At 46.6% G+C, this 25,142-nt stretch overlaps 2 protein-coding genes across 4 annotated transcripts in view; both read left to right on the top strand.

The window, feature by feature from the left end:
* Positions 1-12,636, top strand: part of CFAP74 (cilia and flagella associated protein 74) — a 38,734-nt gene extending 26,098 nt beyond the window's left edge. The window contains exons 25-39 of the mRNA XM_068158207.1: positions 1,430-1,563; positions 2,189-2,465; positions 2,913-3,020; positions 3,692-3,843; positions 5,056-5,190; positions 5,589-5,698; positions 6,054-6,109; positions 6,800-6,919; positions 7,173-7,325; positions 7,743-7,872; positions 8,401-8,555; positions 9,554-9,692; positions 10,256-10,383; positions 10,809-10,943; positions 12,118-12,636. Of these exons, the coding sequence (XP_068014308.1) occupies positions 1,430-1,563; positions 2,189-2,465; positions 2,913-3,020; positions 3,692-3,843; positions 5,056-5,190; positions 5,589-5,698; positions 6,054-6,109; positions 6,800-6,919; positions 7,173-7,325; positions 7,743-7,872; positions 8,401-8,555; positions 9,554-9,692; positions 10,256-10,383; positions 10,809-10,943; positions 12,118-12,231 (2,046 nt within the window). The 3' untranslated portion in view covers positions 12,232-12,636. The remainder of the gene's footprint in view (positions 1-1,429; positions 1,564-2,188; positions 2,466-2,912; positions 3,021-3,691; positions 3,844-5,055; positions 5,191-5,588; positions 5,699-6,053; positions 6,110-6,799; positions 6,920-7,172; positions 7,326-7,742; positions 7,873-8,400; positions 8,556-9,553; positions 9,693-10,255; positions 10,384-10,808; positions 10,944-12,117) is intronic.
* A 4,129-nt stretch (positions 12,637-16,765) lies between these two features.
* On the top strand, positions 16,766-21,378 carry TMEM52 (transmembrane protein 52). 3 transcript variants are annotated; one of them, XM_068158221.1, is made up of 5 exons: positions 16,766-17,046; positions 17,189-17,232; positions 17,996-18,077; positions 19,917-20,086; positions 20,420-21,378. In XM_068158221.1, exons 3-5 carry the CDS (start codon positions 18,046-18,048, stop codon positions 20,737-20,739), a joined length of 522 nt encoding a protein of 173 aa, XP_068014322.1. In that variant the 5' UTR covers positions 16,766-17,046; positions 17,189-17,232; positions 17,996-18,045; the 3' UTR covers positions 20,740-21,378. The 3 variants fall into 3 exon arrangements, with proteins under 3 accessions (XP_068014322.1, XP_068014321.1, XP_068014323.1); XM_068158220.1 differs by having other exon boundaries at positions 16,767-17,046; positions 18,033-18,077; positions 20,420-21,377; XM_068158222.1 differs by lacking the exons at positions 16,766-17,046; positions 17,189-17,232 and adding an exon at positions 17,291-17,412 and having other exon boundaries at positions 18,033-18,077.
* Positions 21,379-25,142: the final 3,764 nt, after the last annotated feature.

Below are 25,142 nucleotides of genomic sequence, written 5' to 3' on the forward strand. Positions count from 1 at the left end.
TCTCATCTCCATACCATGATTAGCTAATTTTATCCTGTTAGAATACCTGGGGTTTATACCTACAATACTTGGTGCACTTCTCTGTCAGACTCCAAGGTTGCTTACACTGCTAAATAAATCAGGATCAGGGGTGTTGCCTTGGCCCTGAGGCTCAGGGATATCACACAGTTTGCATTCAAACACTTCACCTGTAAAGCAGGATTCACAGAATGGTTTAGGTTGGAAGGGACCTTGAAGATCATCCAGTTCCAACCCCTTGCCACGGGCAAGGACACCTCCCACCAGCCCAGGTTGCTGGAGGCCTTATCCAGACTGGCCTTGAATGCTTCCTGGGAGGGGGCATCCACAGCCTCCCTGGGCAGCCTGTTCCAGTGTCTCTCCACCCTCACTGTCAGGACTTTCTTCCTAATCTCCAGTCCGTCTCCCCTCTTCAACCTTCAATCCATTTCCTCTTTTCCTAGCACTACAAGCACTTGTAAAGAAATCCTCCCTGGCTTTCTTGTAGCCTGCTTCAGGTACTAAGACTGCTTTAAGGTCTCTGCAGAGCCTTCTCTTATCCAGGCTGAACAGCCCCAGCTCTCTGACTGCCCCACAGGAGAGATGCTCCAGCCCTCTTGCTATCTGGCCAAGGCCAGACTGCTTACTGGAACCATCCTGAGCCATGCCTAGGTATTTTCTGACTGGCTTGAAGTTGACATGGAAGCTGAATTAATCACAGGAGCTGCCAATTTTGTGTGGGCTAGGCCTGCTGAATTATTTCTTTTGGGGGGGAGAAAAGTTAATGTTCAGCTTCATAACCACAGGAGGATGGCAGTGTGAAATGGTTTGGCACATTGGAGTCAGAGCTAGAGGAATCTGACATTAATTAGGCATTCTCCTTTTCTCTGCTGTTTTAGGGATTAAAATGGAGTTAGCTAAAAGAAATGGCTCTCTTCAGCTTGTTAAAGCTTTTACTGCACAGCATGTGCTTCATGATTAGCTTAAAATACGATGGGGAGACATTCTTGAATCATCAACTCAAACACAAACCACTATACATTTGTAGCTATTAAGCTTATCACTGTGGTATCTGTGCATCATTCAGGAATTGGCTGCTCAAAGACAGAGAGGAAACTGCTGAGATTTTTATCCCATTTCATTCAGTTCAGTGTAAATAAACATCCCTAGAGAAAGGTAATTGCCACAAATGGTAAGAAGCTGGGGAAGAGATTCTGCTGAGGTCAGAATTAATGGATTTAATGCCTTTCAAGTTACTGTGAGGTTAGAAACCTGCACATCAGTGAGACACTAGACACCAATCATCTGAAAGCTTCTCACTAGAAGGTTTCTGCTTTCCTGACATTTGTCCAGTAATGCTGTATCTTGATTTATTGATGATTTACCTAACAGTTTCTAAATAACAGCAATGTCTTATCCTGCCATTTTCAAGTGTGTAGAAGTGCAGCCCAATGATGGATTTGGAGTTGTTCTTCCCCTTGAAAGCCTGACGTTGGACATAATCTTTAAAGCTAACAAGGCAAAGGAGTACAGCTTTGAACTCACCTGCAGATCAGAGTTCAATAGGTATGGTAAGAAACTGAGTGATCTAGAAGTCTAAATCACTCTGGATTTCCACTGCTAAGCTAGATCAGAAGTGAAATCCCTGCCTACTTAGAAGAGCTAAGGCTAGGATCAAAATGTGAGGCAGGCAGGAGCTCTCCAGCTGACAGGAGTTGCTCAATGCCTGTTACTCCCATCCCTCTTTTCCATGGCTGTCTTTACTGAGATGACTTTTCCTATCCCACCTGAAATGTATCCCTGTCACACATCCAAGCTGCAGGCTTGGCCCAGGTTGCTGTAACCTGCAATGTGCCACTTGCTTTTTCAGCAGGATTACTGAAGGATATTTTTCCTTTCCTTTTTGGTGAAAATGCTTCCCACATGAAGCTAATCCTGCTCAAATCCTGGTGGCATCAACTTGGATTTGACTGGATGTGTTTCCAGAAGTTCACAGAAGAAGAATTCAAGCAGGGACTCTTAGCCAATTGTGCATTAAAAATAGATAGTATTATTGTTCATCTTTAGGCAAAATTCCCATTGCAAGCTTGAAATTCTGCTTAAATAGGGACTACAGGATTAGTTCCCTATTTTCCGGGCTGATTAAGAGACTATTTTATGCTGAGACAATTTATCCTGTGTTTATTTTTAGACAATTCAAGCTGTCATGCAAAGCAGTTGGAGTCCACCCACCTCTTGAATTGTCTCATTCCTTGGTTCAGTTTGCTGCAACAGCTTTAAATGATGTGTCTACAGCAACACTCTATGTGATCAACTCCCATCAGGGTGGCAAACACTTGACTCGTGCTGCCCCAAGAATTGGCAGTGGGGAAGCTGCCCCTGCTGGCCCTGCGTCCTTTGAGTTCTGCACGCCAGAGGACTGCCCAGTGACCATGACACCCTCTGTTGGAACTGTGTTGCCTGGGAAGGTAAAGTTCTGCCAGATCTTTTGATAATCTACACTCCCACAAATGCTGTTGCTTGTAAGTGAAGCTCCAAATGTAAAACATAATTCAAGTAGCTGGAATAGTTTGTGTTGTTTGAGATAATGCTTTACACCAGGCGTGAAGCACAGACTACCGCACCTGGGAGCTTTCACCCTCGGTGTTCCTTCCCCAGTGTTGTCCTTCTGATGGATCTGAAGGCTTTTTAAATATCCAAAACATCAGTCATGTAGAACCAGCCCACAGTAACACAGTGGCCTTCCAAAAAAGCCACAAGTGACCTTCTCCTTAGGATCATCTCACTCACTTGGTAAAAACCCTACTTGCTTAGTTTTTGCTGTAGTGCGTGTTCCTATTGAGCTTTGTAGGTGTAACACATGTAGGAGGGCTGAATTTTGCCTGTCATTCTTGCATGTGCTCTCACACTCCCAGAAAAGCTTGATTCAAGTGTCCTTCAGACCAGCACTGTCAGATCAGCTAATCAGAGAAGAGGCAGTTCGGAGGCTTCACGAAGCAGCTGCGACTGGGGCAGAAATACAAGTAAGGAATGCTAAGAACTAGCACGTGCTGCTGGTCTCTTCCTTCAGATATTTGTTTCTCTGGGTGGTATTTTTATCGTGAAATTGCTTGCATATTAATGAAGCTCCACTCAGGACCCAGTACCTATAGAGGACAAGAATCTGACTGTGCTGTTGCCCTTAATGTCTTGGTTGGTTTTCACTGGGCAATCATTTTAATCTGCTGCTGACCGTTCCGAAAGGATTTTCTTACAAATGCTAACTGCAAGTACTCTTAAACCCCAAAGCTTTCACACATCTTGTGGATTTGCAGCATCCATGGGTTCTGTGTGCAGTGCTGGGGGGTAGTGAATTTATGAGAGCACCTACAGTTGTCTTTAACTATGAGATCAGTGGGTGCAAGTCCCATGAGAGACAGTTTTTGACTCCTTAGCTCCAACAGGGGAACTCTTTCTTTTAAGATGGGATAAAATACTTCGATTTCAACTTAATTTTGCATTATTAGAAAGGTATGGAATAAGGACTCTGTGTGTGGTGTGTTACCAGAGTCCTGCTGCTGTTACCTTGTTTCATGCACTGTCACCTCTCAGATCCAGTGTCCAGGCCAGGGACTGGGCATTTGTGAACTGATGTCTCAGTGGGACTAACAGTGGTCACCCTCAGTGTGTAATGTCTCCCTCTGTGTATCTGCAGAAAAAGAAAGAAGGGGGAAAAGAGGGAAAGAAATCAAGTATTTCCATCCCCAGGCAGCAGTCATCTCAGCAGCTCCTAAAGACTAGCAGCAGCAAAGACCTGACTTCCCTACATGGTTCTGAACAACTAAAATCCCAAGAGATAACACCAGAGTAAGTCTGCAAAAATCTTTTGTGCTCCACAGACCACACTCTGAGTGGTTTCACCAATCTGCTGAGCCCTATAGGTAGACAAGAAAGCAAACTGTAGAGAAGAAAAAGCTGGAGCTATGTTGCAAAGGCTGTTTCCAAAATTAGCCCTGCTTTTAAGCCACACAGCTGTACCCTCTCATGGTAGGCAAAGAATCCCTTTATGCATCAGAGGGATTGAAGACTTCAAAGAATCTCTCAAAGCTTGAGATGTGGCTGTATGGGGAAATTTGGCTGAGCCAACAGAGGTATTGTTGAAAGGGCAACTAGAAAGCTGAACTCAGTTACCAAAAGAAACTACTACTAGCCCTTCTCTGAATAGGCCTGAGAGAGCTGGACAGGTTCAGCCCAGATGGAAGCAGTCTGAATAGGCCTGAGAGAGCTGGACAGGCTCAGCCCAGATGGAAGCAGTCTGAATAGGCCTGAGAGAGCTGGACAGGTTCAGCCCAGATGGAAGCGGTCTGATGGGCCACATCCATAGGTTTGGGTTAATGTCATTTTTTTAGGGCTTACATGGTCCATGAGGTTCAGTCCCAGGAATGTAAGGATGCTGTAACCTACTTTGCACATAGTCCTCTTCCAATAGGTGTCCCTCAGTGCGAAGCAACACCAATAGCATGTGCTGCCCAGAAACTGGATGCTTGAAGTCCCTTCTTTAGTATAAAATTCAACTTTACAGCCACACTTCTGCCTAACCTGGAGCATTGATGAGTGTTTGAAGGTGAAGACATACTTCAGCAGGCATTGGGCTGGATGGGATGTTAGCTGTTTCTGACTAAAATCCCCTGTCCATTGCAATCCATTAATTACCATTTAAAAAGGTGTTTAGTGCAGGTCATTAAAATAGAATTGATGGCTGAAACCTCATGTTATGAATTACTGCTTGGCATAGGGCATTACAGAAATGGGTGCTTACAGCTTGTGGAAACGATGTGGAAGGACTGGGAGCCACTGGAACACTTTGTGTATTCACCATAAGGAAATGCTACTGAGGATGTGTAACCCCTGTTATCCATGTCCTCTTTTGGTGAGAAGCACCCAGTGCTGGGCTCACTGCTGTGCCTCAGGCATTTCATTTGTAATGTCTGACTAAGAAATAGTAAACACAAGGAGCTCAGTAAATATCTGATTTGTTTTCTTGCTTATGAAGATGATTCTTTCTCCTGGATTTTCTAGTTCTGATGCTTACATGGCAGCCCAGGCTTTCCTGATGAGGAATTTCTGTGGGAGGTTTGAGAAGTACATCATCCCATGCTTTGTGGCAAGTGGATGTACTGATGAAAAGAGAGGCTCTGAAAAGCTACAGTGCAGGTACTTGGAATCAGACATCTTCAGTCCATGATGGTTCAGAAAGGTGAGGGGTAGGTGGGCATGGGCATTTTTTCACTTGGGGAGGAAATCTGTTTTCTGATCTTATTTACTTCATAAGTCAGTGGTAGGAACTCATGCTTGTAACCTACTGCTTGGGGAAGAGTCAGACACATGGAGAAAGCAGCCAAAAAGAATAATAGTGTGACAAATTCTAAGCCAGATGTAGTTAATCTTTCTGCTTAGGCACACAGAGAATAGTCAGCCAGGCAAAATGAGGTAGTGTTTGTAATGCCACTGAAATGGTATCCTGTGGTGTGTGCAGAATAAGAACAGATACTTGACAAGAGGTTTTATTTCTGCGTGATCCAAGAGCAAATACTCTCTCCTTGTCTCTCTAGCCCTCACAACACTTTGTACTTGGAGCTGCACTGCCCAGCTGTAGCACCATCCCTTGTGGTCACTTCAGAGAACAGGAAGAGCACCGTGGATTTTGGGGATGTTGCAGTAGGTATGAAAGTTGAATCCAAGTTTTGAATTGTTTCTGTCTGAGGCTCATATCTTCTGAGCATGGTTTTGCATTTTCTTTTACAAGTCAATACAGGAATTAGCCCTTTAGTAGGTCTTTAGGTGGAAAACTGGGAGCCTGTCTGGCCAGCTGAGGCATGTGCAGAAGCCCTAATCATGGAGTCAGAAACTCCTCAAGTGACTGTCCAAATTAGGAAGTATCTGTTGAGCTTTGACCAGTGTATGAGCCATAGAAACAAGATGAAGGTTTGGTCCAGGTAGAAGCATGAGGAAGGAGGAGGGAAGGGTGCTGCATGGGTGAGCAACATCACTTCTTGATATGTTTTGATTCCTGTCAGGCCAAGTCATGATGAAGGAAATTCCAATAGCAAATATCTCCCTGGAGAAGCTGAAAGTATCCTTGTTTGGAACACACACATTAACCTGCTCTTCAGCTCTGGGTGCATTTGGGTCTGTGTCTGTAGGAGCAACTGTTTGACACTAAAGGTAGGAGGTGACAGTTTTCAGGCTTCATACACAACTTTCAGAGTCAGGCAGGAGGTGATGTGAAAAATATATTGCATGAGCCATGGGGACATCCTGGAAAGATAATTCCATTCCAACCTTTTAACTGGAAAGAACCAAACCTGAGAAGCACTGAAGCACTTTGGGAAGAGTATAAGGGACTGATGACAAAAAAAATGCTTGACAGTGAGAGTGTTGAGACACTGGGGCAGGTTGCCCAGGGATGTTAGGGATTCCCCCTCCCTGGAGGTGTACCAGATGATCTTTAAAATCACTTCCAAGCCAAACCATTCTGTGATCCTGTGTCCTAGGTCTTAGGATGTTAATGATCCATTCCAGGCAAAATCTGAGAATGGAGTTAGATGGAGATTGTATCAACTGGGAAAGGATCTTGCAGCTCTTGGAATTTTGTGGGATCAAAAATAAAAGTGGGTTGGTTGTTTTGTCTAAGTTACTGAGCTCAGAATAAGGTTCTGGATGGTTAGTTCATACTTCTTTGGTCCAAACAACACTTGGAATGTGTTCTTTTTCTCCAACCTTTGCTCATATGTGTATTTTTCCTTGAGTTGCACTGTTGTAGCTCAGGTTCTTAGTTCTGAATCCCAGTGGTCCCTTCCTGTTGGTCAGACCAGTTGGAATGCTTGAGCCAGGTGAAAATAAATCCCTTGTCATCTCTTTCTGTCCAGATGAGGACAAACAGGTGAGTAAGATACAGCAACAGTGGGGCAGAAGTGGAGAGACAGGCTGTGTAGAACACCCACACAGTTGCCCAGGATGAGGCTGTGTGAGGGTGAGGAACCTGCCTGTGCAGAGCCTTCCCAACATTTGGATCTTTGTGCACTAAATCCAGAAGTTCTGTAGTTGTGGCCCATGTGTGGGAGGAGAGCACAGAGGCAGGGCTGAGGGGTGGTTTCTTACAGCAAACCAGGCTAACACTGACCCCCTCTGGGCAGTTCTCTGACACGCTGGAGATCCAGACAGCAAAAAACAATCTGACCCTGAGGATCACTGGCCGCGGGGTGACGCCATCCACTGCCTGCTCTGTGGAAGGAGTCCTCCATTTGGGATATGTCCTAGCTGGGCAGAAGGTGACTTCCACACTCAAGGTAAATCCCTCAATACTGAACTGGAAATCACTCCAGCAGGTTTTGTAAGGGGGAAGGAGTTCAGTAGCTCCTAGTCTAGCTAAGGGGCTAACTGGACACAAGAACATGGCTTTAGAAGCAGGTCAGGCAGAGTGATTTGGTGCTGTTTCAGTCCAAAGGGGACAGAGCTGTGCAGGGAGGATCTTCTGAGCTACTTCTGCCTGTGCCCAGGGGTGCCTGCCTACGTCTGTTGCTGGGGCCAGGGATGGGCATGACACGTTATGGATGGCAGTAACAGGTGCTTTCAGTGACACCTGGGTACACAGTAGTGCAGCAATGCAGCAAAACAAATGTGGCCAGATGCCAGACTACAGGCCTCCCAGGCTTGAGAATCCATTTCCTTAATGAAAATGCTGTTGTGTGAATTCTTGTTGCCAGGTCCAGAACACTTCCCTGCTGACCCTGCGATATTCCATGCAACTAGATTCACTTTCCCCAACAAGGGACAGAGAGCAGCAGAAACTCCCAGCCTTTCTTACCTCCTCTCTGCAAAGGACAGAGTCTGTTGGTAAATTGTTTGCTTTTCCCTCTTTGTTCTGCTAAAGACTCAGGAGTCTAAAGCAGTGTTCCTTTGCCCTGTTGGATCTATACAACTGTCAAACCCTGGAGCATCACAGCACTGAAATTAAAGACATAATTTTGTTTCCCCAGTAGGAGCTGGACTAATTCATTCAGTATGGGGAGCTGTACATTATACACCCTGAGCAACTATCTGCAAATGAAGAGATACTAATGGCTGAATCTAAATAAAACCACCCAGTCCCTGCCTATTAAAGATGGTATCTGGGGATGTCCAGCTCTGTGCAAAACATGCTGGAACATAGGAAGGGTTTGGTGATGATGCCTCAGTTCCTCTAGAGATGAATACATGAAACTGGAAGATGGATTTGCCTGGTGCTTCTGACACCCTGTTTTCCTGTACAACCATCCCTCAGGTCTTTCTTTGCTGGTCCAGCATGAGTGAAATGGATTTAGACTAGATGAACATATGGAGAGGTGTCCTCTTTCTTATTTGTATCTTGGTTTTGTTTGCCAGGCACACAGAATTACAGTGGTCTGAGTGTGTTCAGCATCTTTCCAACAGAAGGAGAACTTGCTGCTGGGAAGAGTCAGGATTTTGTTGTCACTTTCAGCCCTGATCATGAGAGTCTGTACTACTCTGACCGCCTCAGGGTTGTGCTCTTTGGCAAGGTGAGATCATCGAGGTACCTGCATTGTGAAAGTCTAAATGTGATCCACAGTAAGTTTTTGTCAGCATGGGGCTTAGCAGGAGCTTCAGGTAATGTTATCCAGTGGACAGCCTTTGTGGGCAGAGCTATTATGGTTAGTAGATGAACTGATGTAGGTAGGAGGTGGCAGCTCTGGGGCTGAATGACTTCTTTTCGGGTTTTAAACATTCAGTTACTAACTCCTAACGTGGCATGACTTGGAATTCAGTCCTGGGTTTTGCCCAGCTGCCCACCCTGCCTAACTGGGAGGTGATGGGAGCTAGAGTGCTGCCACACCACTGAGCACAGCCCCAAGTGGCTTCTCTGCAAGGAGCCTTTGCTGGCAGGGGAGAGTGGAGTGACACCTGCACAGCACAGACTGCAGGTGCACCGAGGAGCAGGAAGCTGCTTCTGCAGTCGCTCAGCGTGAGGAAGGAGGTTTCCATCTGCAGAGCAGCAGTGGAGCTGAGACTGAGCCCAGGCCAGGATGTACAGGCTGGCAGCACAGCAGGTGCTCTGTGCCCTGTTCCAAGAGACTGACCAAAAGTAAATGAAGAGTGCCAGCTAATGCCTGTTAGCAGGCACTGCAGACAGAGCAGTGCCAACTAATGCCCGTTAGCAGGCACTGCAGACAGAGCAACCAAGTGCTGTTCTTCTCCCTGCTGGAATTGCAGGTCAGACTGCAATCAGGGTAAGCTGAAGGGGAAAGGAGACTGGTCCTGGCTCACAAACTTTAGCCAGCTTTGGAGGCAAATGGGTTTTGCCTCTCATAGTGGCTTTAGTGTAAATATTTTGTCCAGTCCCCTGCTGAGGCACATTGCCTAGGAATTAAAGTTGTTCAAAAGAGAAGCACCTGAGTAGGCAAGACAGGGGCAGGTGCAGGACTCCTGCACTGAAGTACAGAGCAGATGATGTCATTTCGAAGCTGTTGTCAGTTATTAAGCCACAACCTACATTTGAAGCATTTTTTTTCTCACACAGAAAGTGGCCCACGAGATCCAGCTGAAGGGTGCAGCAAGAGATCATCCCATGTTCGTGGAAGGGGGAGTCCCTCTGGATGTGCCTGTGGAGTCCCTGGCTGTGACATTACCTGTCTCATTGCAGGAAGCACCAAAAGAAGGTAATGTGCTGCCTCACGGACACTGAGTGGTGAGATGTGAGAGTGTTCCTCATCTTTTAAACCAAAGTAAATTCCAGGTAACTTTTCCAGAATCAGTACAGCTAAGCCTGTATTCTTAACACAACCAATGCAGGAAACTTTCTCTCAGAGAGAGACTTTTATCTTCATTTCAATACAGTTATATCCTAATGCTGATGATCTTTCTCATTTAGCTTGCAAAAACTGATTCTCATTTAATATTACCAAGTATTAAGGTGCCTTCACTTTTGTTAAATGTTTATAAAACTCTTTCATATATAATAACTTCTCCTGGCCTCTCCTGATGGTACTGTCACAAAACAGACACTTTCACAGGGCTGAATGTATCCTTTAACTCCTCTGGACAGGACCTGTGTTCAGGGACAGTATATAAGCACTTCCTAGCTCCTTGAGCTAGAAATAAATCCAAGTGCATACCATCCACAGTAGGAATATAGTGTACTGTATGTCATTAATGCTTGTTCCAAACTGAGGGTGGCTCTGTTTTGACTGTCTGAGAGTTTACTTGATTCATATTTGTTTAGAGCTACAAGAACCAGTGAAGTCCATTCTTCTGATTCTGGAGTACATTGAGGGAGAGAGTTCTGCAGTGCCAGCAGTGACAGAACTGAAAGTTGGAGCTATACAGACAGCTTCTCTTGCATCTAAGAAGGTGAAGCAACTCAGAAGTGCAGTTGTGTGTCAGAGGAGCGATGAGGATGTGCAAGGGCCACTGGTTCTGTCTGTCAAAAATGGTCTGGATATTCAGAAATACAGCTCTCAGGGTTTCTGATGAACTCCACATCAGTGTTGGAAGAGGGGTGGTCTGAGGAGTTAGCATTGTCATCTGAAGTCAGCAGCAAACCGAGTTTAGCATTTTGTTTCCCTAATTCTGGAACCCAGAACCCAGTGCCAGGCCTGATGCTGTTACTGGAGTAGATTTTGTGACAGCATGACACAGTGAACAACATGGATACATGCAGTTCCTGAGGGCAGAAGCCAGTTGGCAAGCTGTGGGCCCACGTATAGCATCTGGGCAATGCATTGTGCTGGAGGGAGCAGAAGTGGCTGTGCTGAGGTTGTGCTGTGTGTCTGCAGAACGTGGAGTTCAGCCTGGACAACCTGCCGCTGCTGCAGCAGAAGGGCTTCACTGTGGACGCCGCGAAGGGAACGGTGGAGGCCGGGCGAGTGAAGCGCATCGGTGTCTCTTGGTTGCCACCTGCTGACTTCAGTGTAAGTGACAGTCCCCACAGCACGGCGCTGCCGCTGGAGGGCTGGGGGCAGTTGTTTTCACCCACTTAGAGAAGCAGTTCAGAAGCTGCTCTGGAAGGTGTCTGCGGTAAGGGCTGCTCTGGCAGAGGAGGATAACAGAGCACAGGTAGCTCCCAAAGGGGAACAGACTGGTGTGACACTGATGGGACAAAGGAAGCCAGGAATAGTGTGTGACTAGGAGGCTTGCTGGCCTCTCCAGGGACTTGATCTCAGGTATCTGTGATGAAAAGAACAAGTGTTAGCCCCTCACATCTTAACAAAACTCAGAATAACTTCTGCAGGCCACTGCATTCTGTGGCACCAAAGGGCCATGCTGTTACTGCTGTGAACTGGGAGTCAGCTCTGAGCACACTGAAATGAGCTTTCTCATGCCCCCTGTGCAAGCAGACCTGCAGACACAGGGCAGAGCTTGTATGGGGCACTGCTCAGTGCTCACCTTCCTTCTGGCTGTGGCCTGCCTTGCCTTTGGTACATTCCTAGACATCAGTGGGGCCTTTTTGGTCTTCCACTTTCTGCAGCCTGTTTCCCTGGCTGCTTCTGCCTTCCTGCATTGCAGAACTTAGCTATGAGGTCCAGACATCTCCACGGGGCTGTGATTGCCCTGCCTGATTCATCTCCTTGGGCATTCATGGGAGCTGAAAGAATTTACTCCCCTGCTTTTTGTTGTGAGCTGTGTGTGGGATGGCAGAATGAGTAGCTTGTTCCAAAATTAAAAGATTGCTGCTATCATGTGCAGAGAGCAGGCAGCAGAGTTCCCAGCATGACGTATGAGGTTGACATTGTGCCTCTTGGTAACCACTGGTTGTTACACAAGATTTAACACTAACTGATGGCTAACAGGATCCATTTCCTTCCCAGCCCTCGCTGCAGCACGCTCTGCTGCTGCTGTGCCCAGTTGTCATGGCTGTAATGTGGTGCTGGTATCTGTAGCTCTCTGGAGATAGAAGGCTTAGTCATTGCTGCTTTACTTCCTGCAGCAGGAGCATTGTGTGGAAATAGCAGAGAGCCAGCAGAGTGGGAAGAGGTACCCTGCAGCTCTAAGGGGTACCTCGTGCAGCTCAGAGGGTAGAGCTTGGTCAACTGATCTCTTCTGTGTACAGAGAAATAGGCTGGGTTTGTGTGTGGTTTATTGTAGGCTGATGACCCTCTGCTAGTGCCAGCCCTCCTGACATTAAAAGGTGACATTAAGGAGTCTTACCGAATCCTCTTCATGGCAAAAGTTGTGCCTGCACGTGCTCCTGCCACCTGAGGGGAGCAAGCCAAGTGGAAAGGAAGATGGAGGCTTCATCACTGGGTCTTGGTTGGAACATGGAGAGACTTGAAAATTGATGCAAATACGTGAGGGGAGCAGGGAGGTGGGAAGGAGGGTGGCATGTGAGATTTCTGTTCTTTTCCCCTCTAAATGCTGGCTCTAAGACTTTCGTTTTCAAGCTGACTGTCACAATAATCTTGTGGTAGAAGGATCAGTGATGGGCCCAAGTGGATATCTCTGCTGTTAATGACAGGTGAGCATTCCCTCAAGGGGAATATCCTTCTTGCACCTACAGGGGTGAGTGCCCAACCATGTGTCTCTTTCCACTTTCAGCTGCTTTGAAGGATTTGGAGAATCTTTGACTTTTCCCCTCCTAAGTCTGCAATAAAGCAGCTTATCCAAGTCTCCTCCAGATTGTTTGGGCAGTCCTTGTTACAATGCACTGTGAAATCTCTCTGCTGACACACAGGCAAGGAGGAAGCAGTGACACTGCTCTTTGCTGAACCACTGGGTAGTTAGACACTTGCCCTAGATCATGGCTGTCCAGGAATTTTGTGTGTCCACCTTTGCTTTCCTCTGAGTTCTGACTAAAAAGAGATTTCTGCCTGGTACTGGCAAAGTTGGAATGCCCTGCAGGTTTAATTTCTGTCAGGAAGTAGCAACTACTTCAGGATAAAGTCTAGAGGCTCTATGCTATGGAAAATAGAGGGAGCAGGCAGGAAGCAGCCATCTAGAAGCAATGATACCCTTTACAATCCATACACCTCTTCCCTGAATCACAGCAAGGCTGTGGCAGAATTCCCTCACCACCACTCCGAGGCCATGGGCCCTGTGTAGCTCTTAAAACTGTTCAGAAGCTGCAGTAAGAAAATAGTAACAGACTGTTTGTAAATATCCCTAAGGTAACGTGTGTCATGCCAGTCACACTGCAGGAAAAAGCAGTAAAGCAACTGTCACAAGAGATACTTGAGCTTCCCCCTCCCTAGAGGAAGCTTGGGCAGCTGAGGAAGAGGAGTTCCTTGTTTGTGCAGGGACAGTGTGTTTGATCCATTCAGATCTGTTCTCATTTAATAATGAATCAAGTGGCTGTGAAGTTACTTAACTCTTCAGCCTAAAGCACTGCAGATGCCACAGCAATCAACAGTCAGGGCTGGGAGGGGGTGGCAGTGCTAGCCAGAGACAGCTCTGCCTCCAGAGCAGAGGCACAGCTGGGGTGTGCTGCTGGAGCTGAGGACAATGAGGTTTGTGTGCTGGTTCTCCTGCAGTCCTCACAGCCCTAAAATGGAGATGAAATACAACTACCTACAATGAAACTGCTGCAGGGTTGACATTGCCTTGTGATAGGGTTTCAGAAAGGAAAGAAGGGCCTAGCACGTTGGAGTGGGAGGTTTATTTCAGTTAATCTGGGGGCATTTGCTATGTGAGGATCCTTTGGGTTTCACTCTTGGAAACTGGAAAGTAATGGCTAAGAATAAATTAGTCTCCAGACTCACATAACCATACAATGTGCTGAAAATAAGTGTAAAATGATCTGTCAGGAGCCAACACTGCTGTCTGAGGAATCTTCCACCTCACAGAGGTCAGGTACTGTGCAAAAGCATCTGAATGGTTAAAAGAAGTGAAAAACTTCTTTTGGTTTTTTTAAGCTGTGCCTTTAAAGTTCAGTTACAGGTAAAGAGTGTGATGGTGCTGAAAAAACAGAGGCTGCTTCCAAGAATATAGAAGGTGGCTTAGTAAGCAGAAAGGTTTATGTGCAAGGACCAGCTGGTCCAGCCAACAGTGTTGCTTGGACACTGAATCTGAAAGACTCCCAGGAACAGTGGTGGGCTCTGGGTGTGCCCATTGGGTGCAGAGGTTGGAGGGACAAGCACACAGCTTTACACTCCTGCACGCAAAGTGACCCTGCTCAGACAGTGCAGCTTAAGTCACCATCTGTACCAAGCAGCTCTGAAGGTAAGCAATGGCTGCAGCCCCTTCTAAACTGCACTCTCTGGGCTTCATCTTCAAAACTCACATGAATAATTTCATAAGCTTGAAGTGAGCATAAGTTGCACTGGTCACATTTGCTGTGATTAAAGCAAACTGTGCATTCATTCTCTGCAGGGTGAGTGGGGAGCTGTGATAATAGAACCAGGCTGCTATTTCTGGAGTACTGAAAATAAAGCAAACTATGCTCAGGATAGAGCAGCTGACATTCTGGAAAGCACTTATGGAAATCGGAGTGGGCTTTATTCTTTCATGAGACAAAAGCCTGTTATTTCATCTTGGGCTTCAAAAGTAATCATATTTGATGTCTTGGGGGCATAATGGCTGATCCTGGCAGCACTGGGTTTTCCTTTCTGACTGGAGCGGGTGTGTTCGCTTGGCACACTGAGTTCTGAGTGCCTGGCCCTTGCATGAAGCAGTACTTGAGCAGGGAGAGAGATGAGATGATGTGAAAGGGAAAACAAATTGTCTGCTGTGGGAAAGCAGATCCATTGTGACACCCAGCACGGGCATGCAGACCATGCTGCTTCAGCTGGAGCAAAACTGTAGCTTAAAAGTAAGGCTGCAAAATGCAGCCCTTGGATGTTCCACTGCCATTCAGATGAGAGTTGCCACATCACCAAAGGACATAAACCAGTGGCTTCCTTCCCATAGCCAAACAACTCATCCTCTGATGTATTTGCTGCAGTTTTTGGTCTTGGTTTAGCATTTAAATGAACTTTACTGGAGTGGAGTAAATAGCTTTCCTTCCTAGACATCTGACAGTTTGTTTCTTTCACTAAGCTGACTGAGGTGGGAAAGTTTAGTGTCTAAACCTTGTGACAGTTGTGTGTTGCTTTGTCACTGGGACTTCTTGCTTGCCTGAAGCCTCTTGCTTATGTATGGATGCTGAGCAAGCAAGCCAAGGGTTCAGTAATTGATCTGACTTATCCTTTCATTTAGATTAACCTGGTTACTCTCAGAATGGATGTAACTGGTGCTGAGCCTCTTCAGAAACTTCACAATGCAAACTTGCAGTGGTCTGAGCTGCACAGTCAAGCTATGGAAAAATTAAGAAGTCTACCTAAACAGCTCTTCTGTGCAATGTGTACAAAACTAGCCTCTTGATCTTTCTCCAGCACAGGAAGCAGGTTGGCTGAGAAGGCTGACCACTGGGACCAGTACTGCTGATCTAGGCACACTGGGATGCACTGGAAATAGTGGGTTTGTAGACAACTCCTTGAGGGAACAGCTGAGAGCTATTGTGTTCTGCCTGCAGGGCTTAATGCCATGTTCACAGCTACCAGAAGCAGCTCCAGCCTTTGTGCAAGTTCATCTCTTAAAGAACCAACACCTCCTGCTCACTACTGTGCTTCCAAAGCAGGTTCTCAACTGTTATCACACATCTGCTATTCAAATTGCCAGGAGGTTCTAACCTGGGGGGTCTATTTCCCTAATGTAGCATACCCCTGGGGATGGAGCCCTTAGGGGATAACAGAACTGGAACCTCAGAACTCTACCTGAGTTTCCTAAAGGTGTGAGTTTTCTGCTTCTCCAACTTCCCTTCTGAACTTTGTGCTTTCAGACTGAGTTCTGCAGCTGTGACCACTCTTGGGTCACTGGACACAAACTCTGGTGGATCTAGATGCAAACATACACTTCTTGGCTCTGATGCAGTTCCAGCATAATAAGAAAGCAGTTCCTGTCCACGTGTGATCTTCAAGCTCTACCTACCTCAGTTCTAAGCAGAAAGGAAATGAGATAAGCAGTGGCCTCATGCACATCTTATTAATGCATGTTCTGCTTCTCCAGTGACTGCAGCAATTGCTTCATGCTTACAAATGCAGCTTTTCCTTAATGAGCAATGGTCCCCTGACCCTGAGCAGTCCTGCAGGAAAGCAGTCAGCTTGCCACATGCTGTTACTGAGCGTAGCAATGCTGATTTTGAGGCTTATGGAGCAGAGGTGTGGTGGCTGTCATCTGGAGAAGGGTCTGTCTGCTCTGGCCCTTCCACCTCTTCTGCCCATTGTTGCTCCCAAAGCCAGGATTGGTGCTGAGGTATTGCAGCCTATCCATGCTGCCTGTAAACGAAGCCTCTGGGACCCCAAATTCAAATCCATTCTCCCCTGTTGTTTCAGAGAAAAACCCATTTTAATCTTTTTGTCCCATTACTGGAGCAATTTTTACATATGTATCCACACACCCCTCTGAGGATATCAGGGGCCTCAACAGCTCTGAAAAATGCCATTCTTTTAATTAATTGGTTTTAGAAGGGGAAATGCTTTCCTATGCCTTCACTTCTACTCTTTCTTTCACCACTAGTTTCTCACTCTTTGGTTTCTCCTTCAGAATGGCAGCGCATAGGTACAGGCGCTGTTCAACAGCGAGCAACTATGATAGTTAAGGTGTAAGAGGAGCGTGCAGCAGCAGACCCAAGCCGTTCCAGGGAACCTCCGAAGACCGAATTCCTCCCGAGCTCCCGGCCACAGCAGGCTGGGAGGGCGGCTGACGCCAGGGGCTGTGCCGGCTCCCGGGCGGGGCCGAGGCGGGGGAACCGGGTGGCCCTGCCCGCCTTGTCCCGGCCCCCGCAGCTCGTCCCTTAGCTCCAATGTCGGCTTCGCTTCCCCGGAGCCCAGCCGAGCGCTGGGGCCCGGGGCAGTGGGACCTGGGGCTCGCCCCCGCGGGGCCGCGCCTCTCCTGCCGCCGTTGGCCGCCGGCCCCGCCGGCCGGGTCACGGGCCCCCGCGTCACGACGAGCCGTTATTTATTCCCTGCCTGCCCGGGACGGCGTGTGCAGACCTGCAGCTGTCCTTGAAGAGGCTCCCGGCTCTGCCCACCCCGCTCCAAGGTGGGCACTGGAGGTCGCCGGGCCGGGGCCCGCACACTCGCCCGGGCAGCGCCGGGCTCTGCCAAGCAGATGCAGCAGCTGGTCCAGGCGCTCCTCTGCTGGCCACCGCCTTATCTCCTTCTATTTTATTTCCCTGTCTTAGGCAGCGCTCCCGGCTTCTGAGAATAACTGCAGGAACCCTGACCAGTGAGTAATGTAAAGCTTTCAAATGTCTCTTGCCAAGCCTGTCCCCACCGTGGTGGAGGGGCACTGTCAGATCAGAATGGTGACTTACTGACCCACATTCCTCGTTGCCGTGGGTTTTACCTGTAAGATCCTTACCAGCTTTACAGATCTGATCTGGCTGGCCTTGGTTTGTAGACGAAGGTGAGCAATCCCCTCTTTCAAAATGACCCTGAAGTGTCATCTCTGAAAAGCCACTTTGCAGAGTCTCTTCTGTGGCCAAAAGCATTGTCCTGTTCCTGCAATCCAGTGCCTGCCGTTCCTTACCTACAGCACCGCTGTGGCAGCTGCACCCTTGCCGTGTAGTAGGAGCTGTGCTCCTTTTTCATACCCAAAGTAGATCTAAGTAAACATTTCTGGTCGCATTAGAGCTACAAAGGAGTAATTTAAAGTTAACTGGAGGAAGCAGACAGCTGTCTTAGGCTGGCCTGTGGTATTGGGTACCTCATCTCAGTTAACTTCAAATAACTCTTTGATTTGTTCTTGAAGACCCTGAGTTCTCTCCTGAGCAACAGTCAAGTATCACTGTGTAAAAACAATTCTAAAGCCAGCTTTTAGAGTGAGATTATTTTCATGGTTTTTCAACTGGAGTGAATTCATAGCTGTGAGGAACAGTCCTCTGAAACGAAATCTGCAGGGTTTGTGCTCTGTACTCTGTACCAATTGCTTTCTCTTGTCCATCTCAGAAATCATGTGAAATGTATTCCCTGTCATGCCTTCACTGTAGGTATTTAAATCAGTGAATCACCTGCCTTCTTTCACAGATGCTCTCAGAACATGTCTGATTGGACAGACCTGTGGTATATATGGTAAGTTTATTATTCTTACTAACCCAGACTGATTGGAGCATTGTTATGAACAGTAAGGGAATGGAAACAATCTTTTCTTGGGCTGGAGGGAGGAAAGGGTTTCTCCTCAGTTTGATGAAAGCTGCCAGTGGAACATATTACAGATGGCTACAGAGGGGGATCAGGTGTCAGGCAGGGTACAGCATTCGTCTTGGGATAGGTCATCTTTCCTTTCCCAGTGCACTGCTGTCCACTGTAGGGCTGTTTGTCCTTCCTAAACAGAAGCTCTGCTGACCACAGAGGTAACCATGCTGCCTGGACCTGTTGGGGCTGGGCAGGGTGTTGCCTGGCACACGGTTCTCAGTTCATTAATGAGACAGGGGACTCTAAATTTGCAGTGGTGTGTTTTCCCTCAGAGCTCAAGCTGCTTGCAAGGCTGTTTACTGGCTGTTTGAACCACTGAAAGGGGGGAAATTGTGATAGGTAAAAGGGTAGCAAGCTCTTGTCAGGAGTGGATTCCTCCCTTGCCTAGCACATGCATTGCAGCTACCCTAATGTTATAGTTTAGGTTCTGCCAGTGTATTAACTTGGATGATAGCACACAGAGAGTTCTAAGCTTTGACTGATACTCTTGTCTGTATCAGCACCTTCTAAGAAAGCAAAATGTTTAAAAAACCACAATTATATAAACTACTTTCAGAAGGTTTCTGTAACTTAGCAGCATTGAAATCCAAACAGGTAATAAGCTAGTGCTGAGATTCCTGCTGCTGGGATGCCTCAGTGTGGGTGATTCCTGCCTTCCCTAGAGGGCAGCAGGCTCTGAATGTGTCAGGATGTCTCAGGGCACACCAGCATTCAGCACGTGGTGTCAGGCAATACTGGTTGAATAGTGCTGAGGTCGTACCCCTCATGCTGGAGCAGTGTTTTACTGCGCAGGTCCAGCAGGGCAGTGTCTCCTCACACACTTTTCTAAAGCAGTCATTTGCAAGGAAGAACGTGGAATTTGTGGCACTTTGAGGCTCTCCAATCCAACCTTCACACTGAGTGTGGTCTGTGTCTGCCTCGCACCAGGAGAATTCTCCTCCTGTTAAAGCTAAATAAGTTATTACAGGAATGTTTATTCTGGAATCAGGATTCTTATGAGCAAGTAACTGCCTTTGGTTTGGAAAGACTAGAATGCTGCTCAGGCCCTCTCTGTACATATTTAGGGTGGAATATAATCCTAAGAAGAAATTCAGGAGCATGATCTGTCCCACAGCAGTTCTTGTCAAGCCATAAGTGTCCTGAGTGTACTGCAACTTTGTCCTTCAAGCCTTTCTTACTACCTCATCCTCTCATGATGTGTCTTAGTGCTCACCTAGCTCCTGAGAAGAGTGGGTTCATTTGAGAGACTGGGGGGTGGGAAGGCAGAGTTTCAGCTGAGAGAAAACCTGAAACACCAGCACCTCACCTAGCTATACTACAGGTTGTTAAATGATAACCTCCATTAAACAACAGCTTGAGAGAAAACTGTTTGCAAGATCAACTGCAAAATAGAACATACAGGTTCTAGACTTGGGGAAGTTTGACCTTGTGTTTCCCTCCAAGTACATCCTCACTCTTACTGCTGAAAGCAGAGCCCTTTGCACTCTGGAAAAGCTGAAAATGCAACTCAGGATAATTCACATGACAGCATCTGTGAGCCAGAAGGTATCAATGGTCAGTAACTGTAATTGTTTGTGACCCAGCTTTGTGATTCAGGATCTGGAACTAAACCTGGGAGGCTTGGCCTGTCCTTCACCCATTTAGAGTAAAAGAATATTCAGCTGTGGAAGAAGCAAAATGTGAGCAGTGAAATTGTGTTCTCTTTCCTTCTCTAAGGTTAATCTTGCTGATCTTGTTCCTGCTTCTCTTCTGTGGGGTCATAGCAAGCTTCATCAAGTTCTGCTACCGGAAGAAGAGGTTTTCAGTTGAGACCTTCTCGAGGCACCCTTGTGATTTGTCAGTTATTGGCATTGACAGTGACAGCACTGCCCACAGCACAGTGACCTGTAAGCACCCTCTGCCAGCCAACTATGCAGCAGTGCTTTGCTCTTGAGTGTGTGCCTGCAACTGTGTCACAGGATCCGTGTCCTGTGTCAGGTATTTCCCAGTCAGTACTGGATGGTGATGTGCAGAGACATTTTCTCTCCTGACTGCTTGCTTTTGCAGAATGTATAGATTCCATCATGGGTAACTCTATACTGAGAGCCTTTAGTATATAGTGCATGTGTTCTGACAACACAGAAATGAGCCCAGAATTTCTTGGAAGAAGCAGAATTAGCCTTTTATTATATCAGTGGTCCATATTTATTTCGTTTTCTTTCAATTCCTTTTCTTCACAGCATACAGCTCGTGGCAGTACCCTCTGAGTGTCCCTGTTCCTTCCATGTTTGTGGATATGGATAAGAACACTGTGCTCCCTCCAGCTTACAGTCTCTATGCAGTGGAGTTGCCACCTTCTTACGATGAAGCTGTCCAAATGGGTAAACAGTACAATGAAGTAGCACAGACAAGCCAGAAACTCAATGACAGCCCTGGAGAGATGACATCAGGTGGGCTGGATCCCACTCAGTATTCCCCTGATGCAAGCAACAGAGGTCCAGCAGCACAAGCAAACTCAGAGAATGCAGAAGATGCAGCACAAGAACAACCACATCTCTGATCCCTTTCAGATGGGGAGTAAAGGAGGGCAGACTGTGAGAGTTAAGGAAGATGTGAAGAGCTTGGTTTTAGAAACAGGTTGTGATGGAAAGATATTTCTGCTCCTGCCCTTGTAATGATATTTCAGTTGGAAGAACTGTGGCTGCTCTGATCTCCCTGTAAAGCTTCTTTCAAGGACATGAAAGAAAGTAGAAACCTTTTTAAATGCCTGTAAAAGTGGGACATGAATGATTGTTCATCTTCTAATTAAAAAGATCTATATTCCTTGTGTCCAGAATCTCACAGTAAAAAGGGGCAAGGGAATGTTGCCATCTTGGGAACACACAGGATGAGTCAGTACAAGCAGTAAGTTGTTGTTCTGGAACAGAAACTTCCCAAACTGGAGTTGAAAGGGGAGTCCCAGCAAGTCACATTGAATAGCCTCTGTAGTTTCTCCCCTTAACTGTCCAGAGAATTGCTGGAGTGCCAGTTGCTAGGTACTGGCACATGCTCCATGAACTGCAGGAGGATGGCAAGCAAGGCCAAGGAAGTGTGTGGAGAGAGCTTTATGTTGTGTTTCACAACTAGAGGCAAAGAATGAGGAGAAAAGAAACTTGGTGGTGGTGCTGCTGCTGAGACCTGATGGGATTGTTTCTGAGGTCCTTTAAGCCTTTAAACTTCCATTTGCAAGATGAGCTGGCTTGTGGGTGGGATTCTTTTACTACTTGGTGGTTTTTTTTATTTGGCCAAAGTAGAAATTCAAACTCAAAGAGACACTTTGAGTATTACTAATGTGCTTTGAGTATTTCAAAGATGCCTTTATACTTTATCTGCTCAGGTGCCAGGGTCTCAGACAGTACAGAAGACAAAAAATCAAAGATTCCTGACAGCTTCTTCCAGTTCAGTACATTGATGAACTCAGTAATGTTCAGAGTGATACAAAGCATGATCTGGCTGTGCCATATAGAATAAGATACATACAAAATACCGTAGTACAGCCTGGGCAACAGGCCAGAGAAATTAGTCTTTAGGGAAGATTCCTTGTGAAGTACTGAGAGCAAGGGTAACTGCTGTGCATCATTGTAAAACTGGGAGGTTGGAGGTGATTCCAGCAGTCTTTGGACCAGACAAAAGTATGGGCAGTGAGAGGCCTTTTTTTAAATGACAGCCCTTTCCCTTTATTGATCCTCCCATAATCAGTGTGAATTCTGTCCACTCCCCAGTGGTGATTTTCATTGAATCCACTTTAGTAAGGTAGCTGATTTGGCTGCCTCTAAGAACATGAGCAGTCTCCAGCATGGTTCATTGCTGTGGGATTATCTCTGGGATAGGAGCAGGGAGAAAGCACAAGCACTAGGTGCTGATAATGGCTGTAACAGTGTGGAGAGCTGGGTCAGAGTTATATTGACTGGCCTGCTAACAGGAACATGACTGGTGGTCTCCATTTCTGCTGCAGTTGCTTTGGTAGCTGTGACACAGGCTACCTTCTGCAGATACGTAGGTGCTTGTCATTAACAGGCACTAGAAGTGGTGGACACTAAATCTTGCAGAGCTTTTAGAGGACTATTCTCTGGGAACTGTTTCTGCAAGAGCTCCCCTGGAAATGTGCACTGATGACTCTCTGCCAGCCAGCAGGGCTGGGACTGGAATCTGCTACACGTTCATGGTGTGTGAGCTGTTCACGAGCCCAGCTCCCCAGAGGAGTGTTGGTTCTATATTTAACTTGTGTATAGCTTACTACAAGGGCTGCAGGGAAAGGCTGGCTGAACCAATGTGCTTCTCTTCTGTCTCTTCCCTGTCACTCTTAATTATACTTCTCTTGTTTTATCTCCTCTGCCTGCTTTTTCTGTGTCAAGATGGAGATTAGGCATAACCCAGTGTAACTCTATGGATGTCTCTAGCTGCAGGAGCATTATCTGCCCAGTCCTGGATGTTTCTAAGCCACAAATCCAGCAGATGTATTTTTATTTCCTGAGCTTTTCCCTCAGGATAGTACTCAGAAACAAATCCTGTGCCTTTCCAAAGAAGAAATATCTGTTGGAGGGAAATGGCTGAGTGCTCACTCAACAGGAACAGGAATAGAAACCCAGGCAAATGAAAAAATAGTGACACAAGAGGGCAGTCCTTCACTTTTCAGCGTACTGCATTGTATCAGCACTGGCAACAGCTTTGTGGAGCCGAGCCCTGCTCGGGTTTGCTTACCTCTTCAGATACCGCTCTGCAGAGCAAGGACTGAGCTTGCTTGAAGAGGATGAAGGAATAATCACAATGGTTTGACTTCCCTTCCTGCTTCTGCTTGCACAATGCTTTTGTCTTGTGAGCTGTCAGCAGTACCTGCCAGACTATCTACCAGACTGCAAGGAGACCTGTTTCCATCTGCTTATGGAGGAGGATAGTTGTAGCTGCAAACCCCCAATCAAAGCCATAAATGCCCTCAAACCCTGCATAATTTTATAACTTCCATTGTGCTTGTGAAGAGGCAGTACTGGGGTTCACACTACTATGAGACTGGATTTAAGAAATGTACCTATCAGACATTCAGGTTCATATAAAACTCTACACAATCTACATGGGATTTACAAGCAGGGTTTCCTTTCAAGAAATGCCTTTACCTCTCCCAGGGGGTCTTGCTTCAGCTTTTCTGTCCAGGGATGGGAGGTTCTTGCTGAGAAGCCCTTGGTGCCAGCTGGAGGTGCTGCAATCCCAGGAACCATGGAGATTCAGCAGCAGGGTCCTGTCTGGGTTGCTGAAACCTGACACCAGAATCAGAAAACTTCTTAGTCAAGAAGTGGCATTTCTGTTTATTTAGCACTAAACAGGCACCCTTGCAGGATTGCTCCCAAAAGTGCAAGGGGCAACTCAAAGTGAAGATTTTGCAGTTATTTATACAGGATCACCCCCACCGAATGCAGTTGTTCCTCCTGCTATTCATGGAGTAGGACTCATAGTAGTGCATGGACCCCTGTGCCCATGCAAGCAGCCTAGGGCCCCTCTCATAAGGCCACTCTCACACAACGGAGACCATTGCTCTCATTCTTACCTGTGTTTAACTTAGACACTAACAAAAGAAAAAGCTCCAAAGCAGCATGTGCAGTAAGCTACCTTGTTCTGCAGCTTGTGAGAATGCCTCTAGATATTCCAAACCAGGGAGTGAGCTCGTGGGGAAACAAAAGCTCGGTTTTGAAATGAGAGGCTGAAGCCTTCTGAAATGGGGGGGTTGAGAAATGGAAGCTCAGGGTGATAAAACCAGCTTAAGGCCTGGTTTTTAAGGTGACAAACTGATGGTTTAGAACTCCCTAGCCAAAACCAAAACTGTGAGATGCTTTGTCTTAATTCCTAGTGTTCTTTTTCTTTAAAAGTATCTCTTTTGATATTTGCTTTGTGTTCTTCACACCTCTGTTTGCCTTTCAGTGGGGGATCTGACTTTATGTTCCTAGAAAACTTTATTTTGTTGTTGACACTCTTAATGAGGCTCAAACAGCAAGCAGGGTGCTTTAAAAGCCTCCCAACCTAGGCAGCCCTAGTGTTCCTTTGTGTTTGTTCTACTGAGTGTGTAGAAGGGAAGGGAGGGATGGAACTGTTCTTAAACTCCCTTGTGTCACTCTCCAGTGCCTGCAGCCTTTCTTGCTATGGGGGTATGGAAAGAGTCCTCTTCTTTACACAGTTCCTGTTTTCATGAAACATTTAGAAGCTTCATGTCTTTGAAACTCTAGTTCGCTATCACCTTGCTTGAAATTTGTTAGTGGGTTCAGAAATTATTAGCTGGCTATGGAGAGAAAGGAGAGGAGACAGGACACAGATTTGACTGTGATTACAAAGCCTCATTTGCATGAAGAACCAGGTTTCAAAAGAACATCAGGTGGGAGGCTTGGTCCCACAGCAGGTTGTGTTTAGCTGGATGGAGGATCTAAGAATTCTCATGTGTCAGTCTAGTGGTTTCACCATCACTGCATCCACTCAAGTCTGATTATATCCACACAAGCTTTGTGACATCTCTAAGGGAAAAGCCTCTCTGTAATTACCCAAAGTGCATTTTTAATTCTGATTAGAATTGGGTGCTCATTTGGCGCTGGTCAGCAGGCAATTTTCCTTCTCTCCTTTATCCAAAATGATCGTTTTGCCAGTCACTTTCTGTTGTTCTCTGCAGTCTGTGTGCAAGAGGCTGCGATGGAGAAGTTGGTGCTTCCATCACTGTCAGCAGCTTGCAGCCCTGTCTCTGCTCCCTCACACACTTGCGCTCATCGGGAGCACTTCTGTGCAAAATGGAAACGCAGACTTGGAAGTAAATTGCCTCAATAATTCATGGGCTTGATAGCCCCAAGCAAATTATACCTTGGCTCTGTCCTGAAATTCAGGTTGCAAATCCCTTTATAGCCAAGCTCGTTAACAATATAAGTCAAGTGGTACATCTGTAATGGCTTTTAT

The sequence above is a fragment of the Melanerpes formicivorus genome, unplaced genomic scaffold (assembly GCF_026170545.1).
Source record: "Melanerpes formicivorus ecotype bairdi unplaced genomic scaffold, bMelFor1.0.p_v2 SCAF_39, whole genome shotgun sequence".
NCBI lineage: Eukaryota > Metazoa > Chordata > Aves > Piciformes > Picidae > Melanerpes > Melanerpes formicivorus.

What these genes read in the sequence shown, in the direction of transcription:
- TMEM52 (XM_068158221.1), top strand. Translation starts at nt 18,046, where the DNA reads ATGTCTGATTGGACAGACCTGTGGTATATATG. An exon ending in ACAGACCTGTGGTATATATG is followed by an intron (nt 18,078 to 19,916) that starts GTAAGTTTATTA and finishes TCCTTCTCTAAG; the next exon opens with GTTAATCTTGCTGATCTTGT. An exon ending in TGCCCACAGCACAGTGACCT is followed by an intron (nt 20,087 to 20,419) that starts GTAAGCACCCTC and finishes TTTTCTTCACAG; the next exon opens with CATACAGCTCGTGGCAGTAC.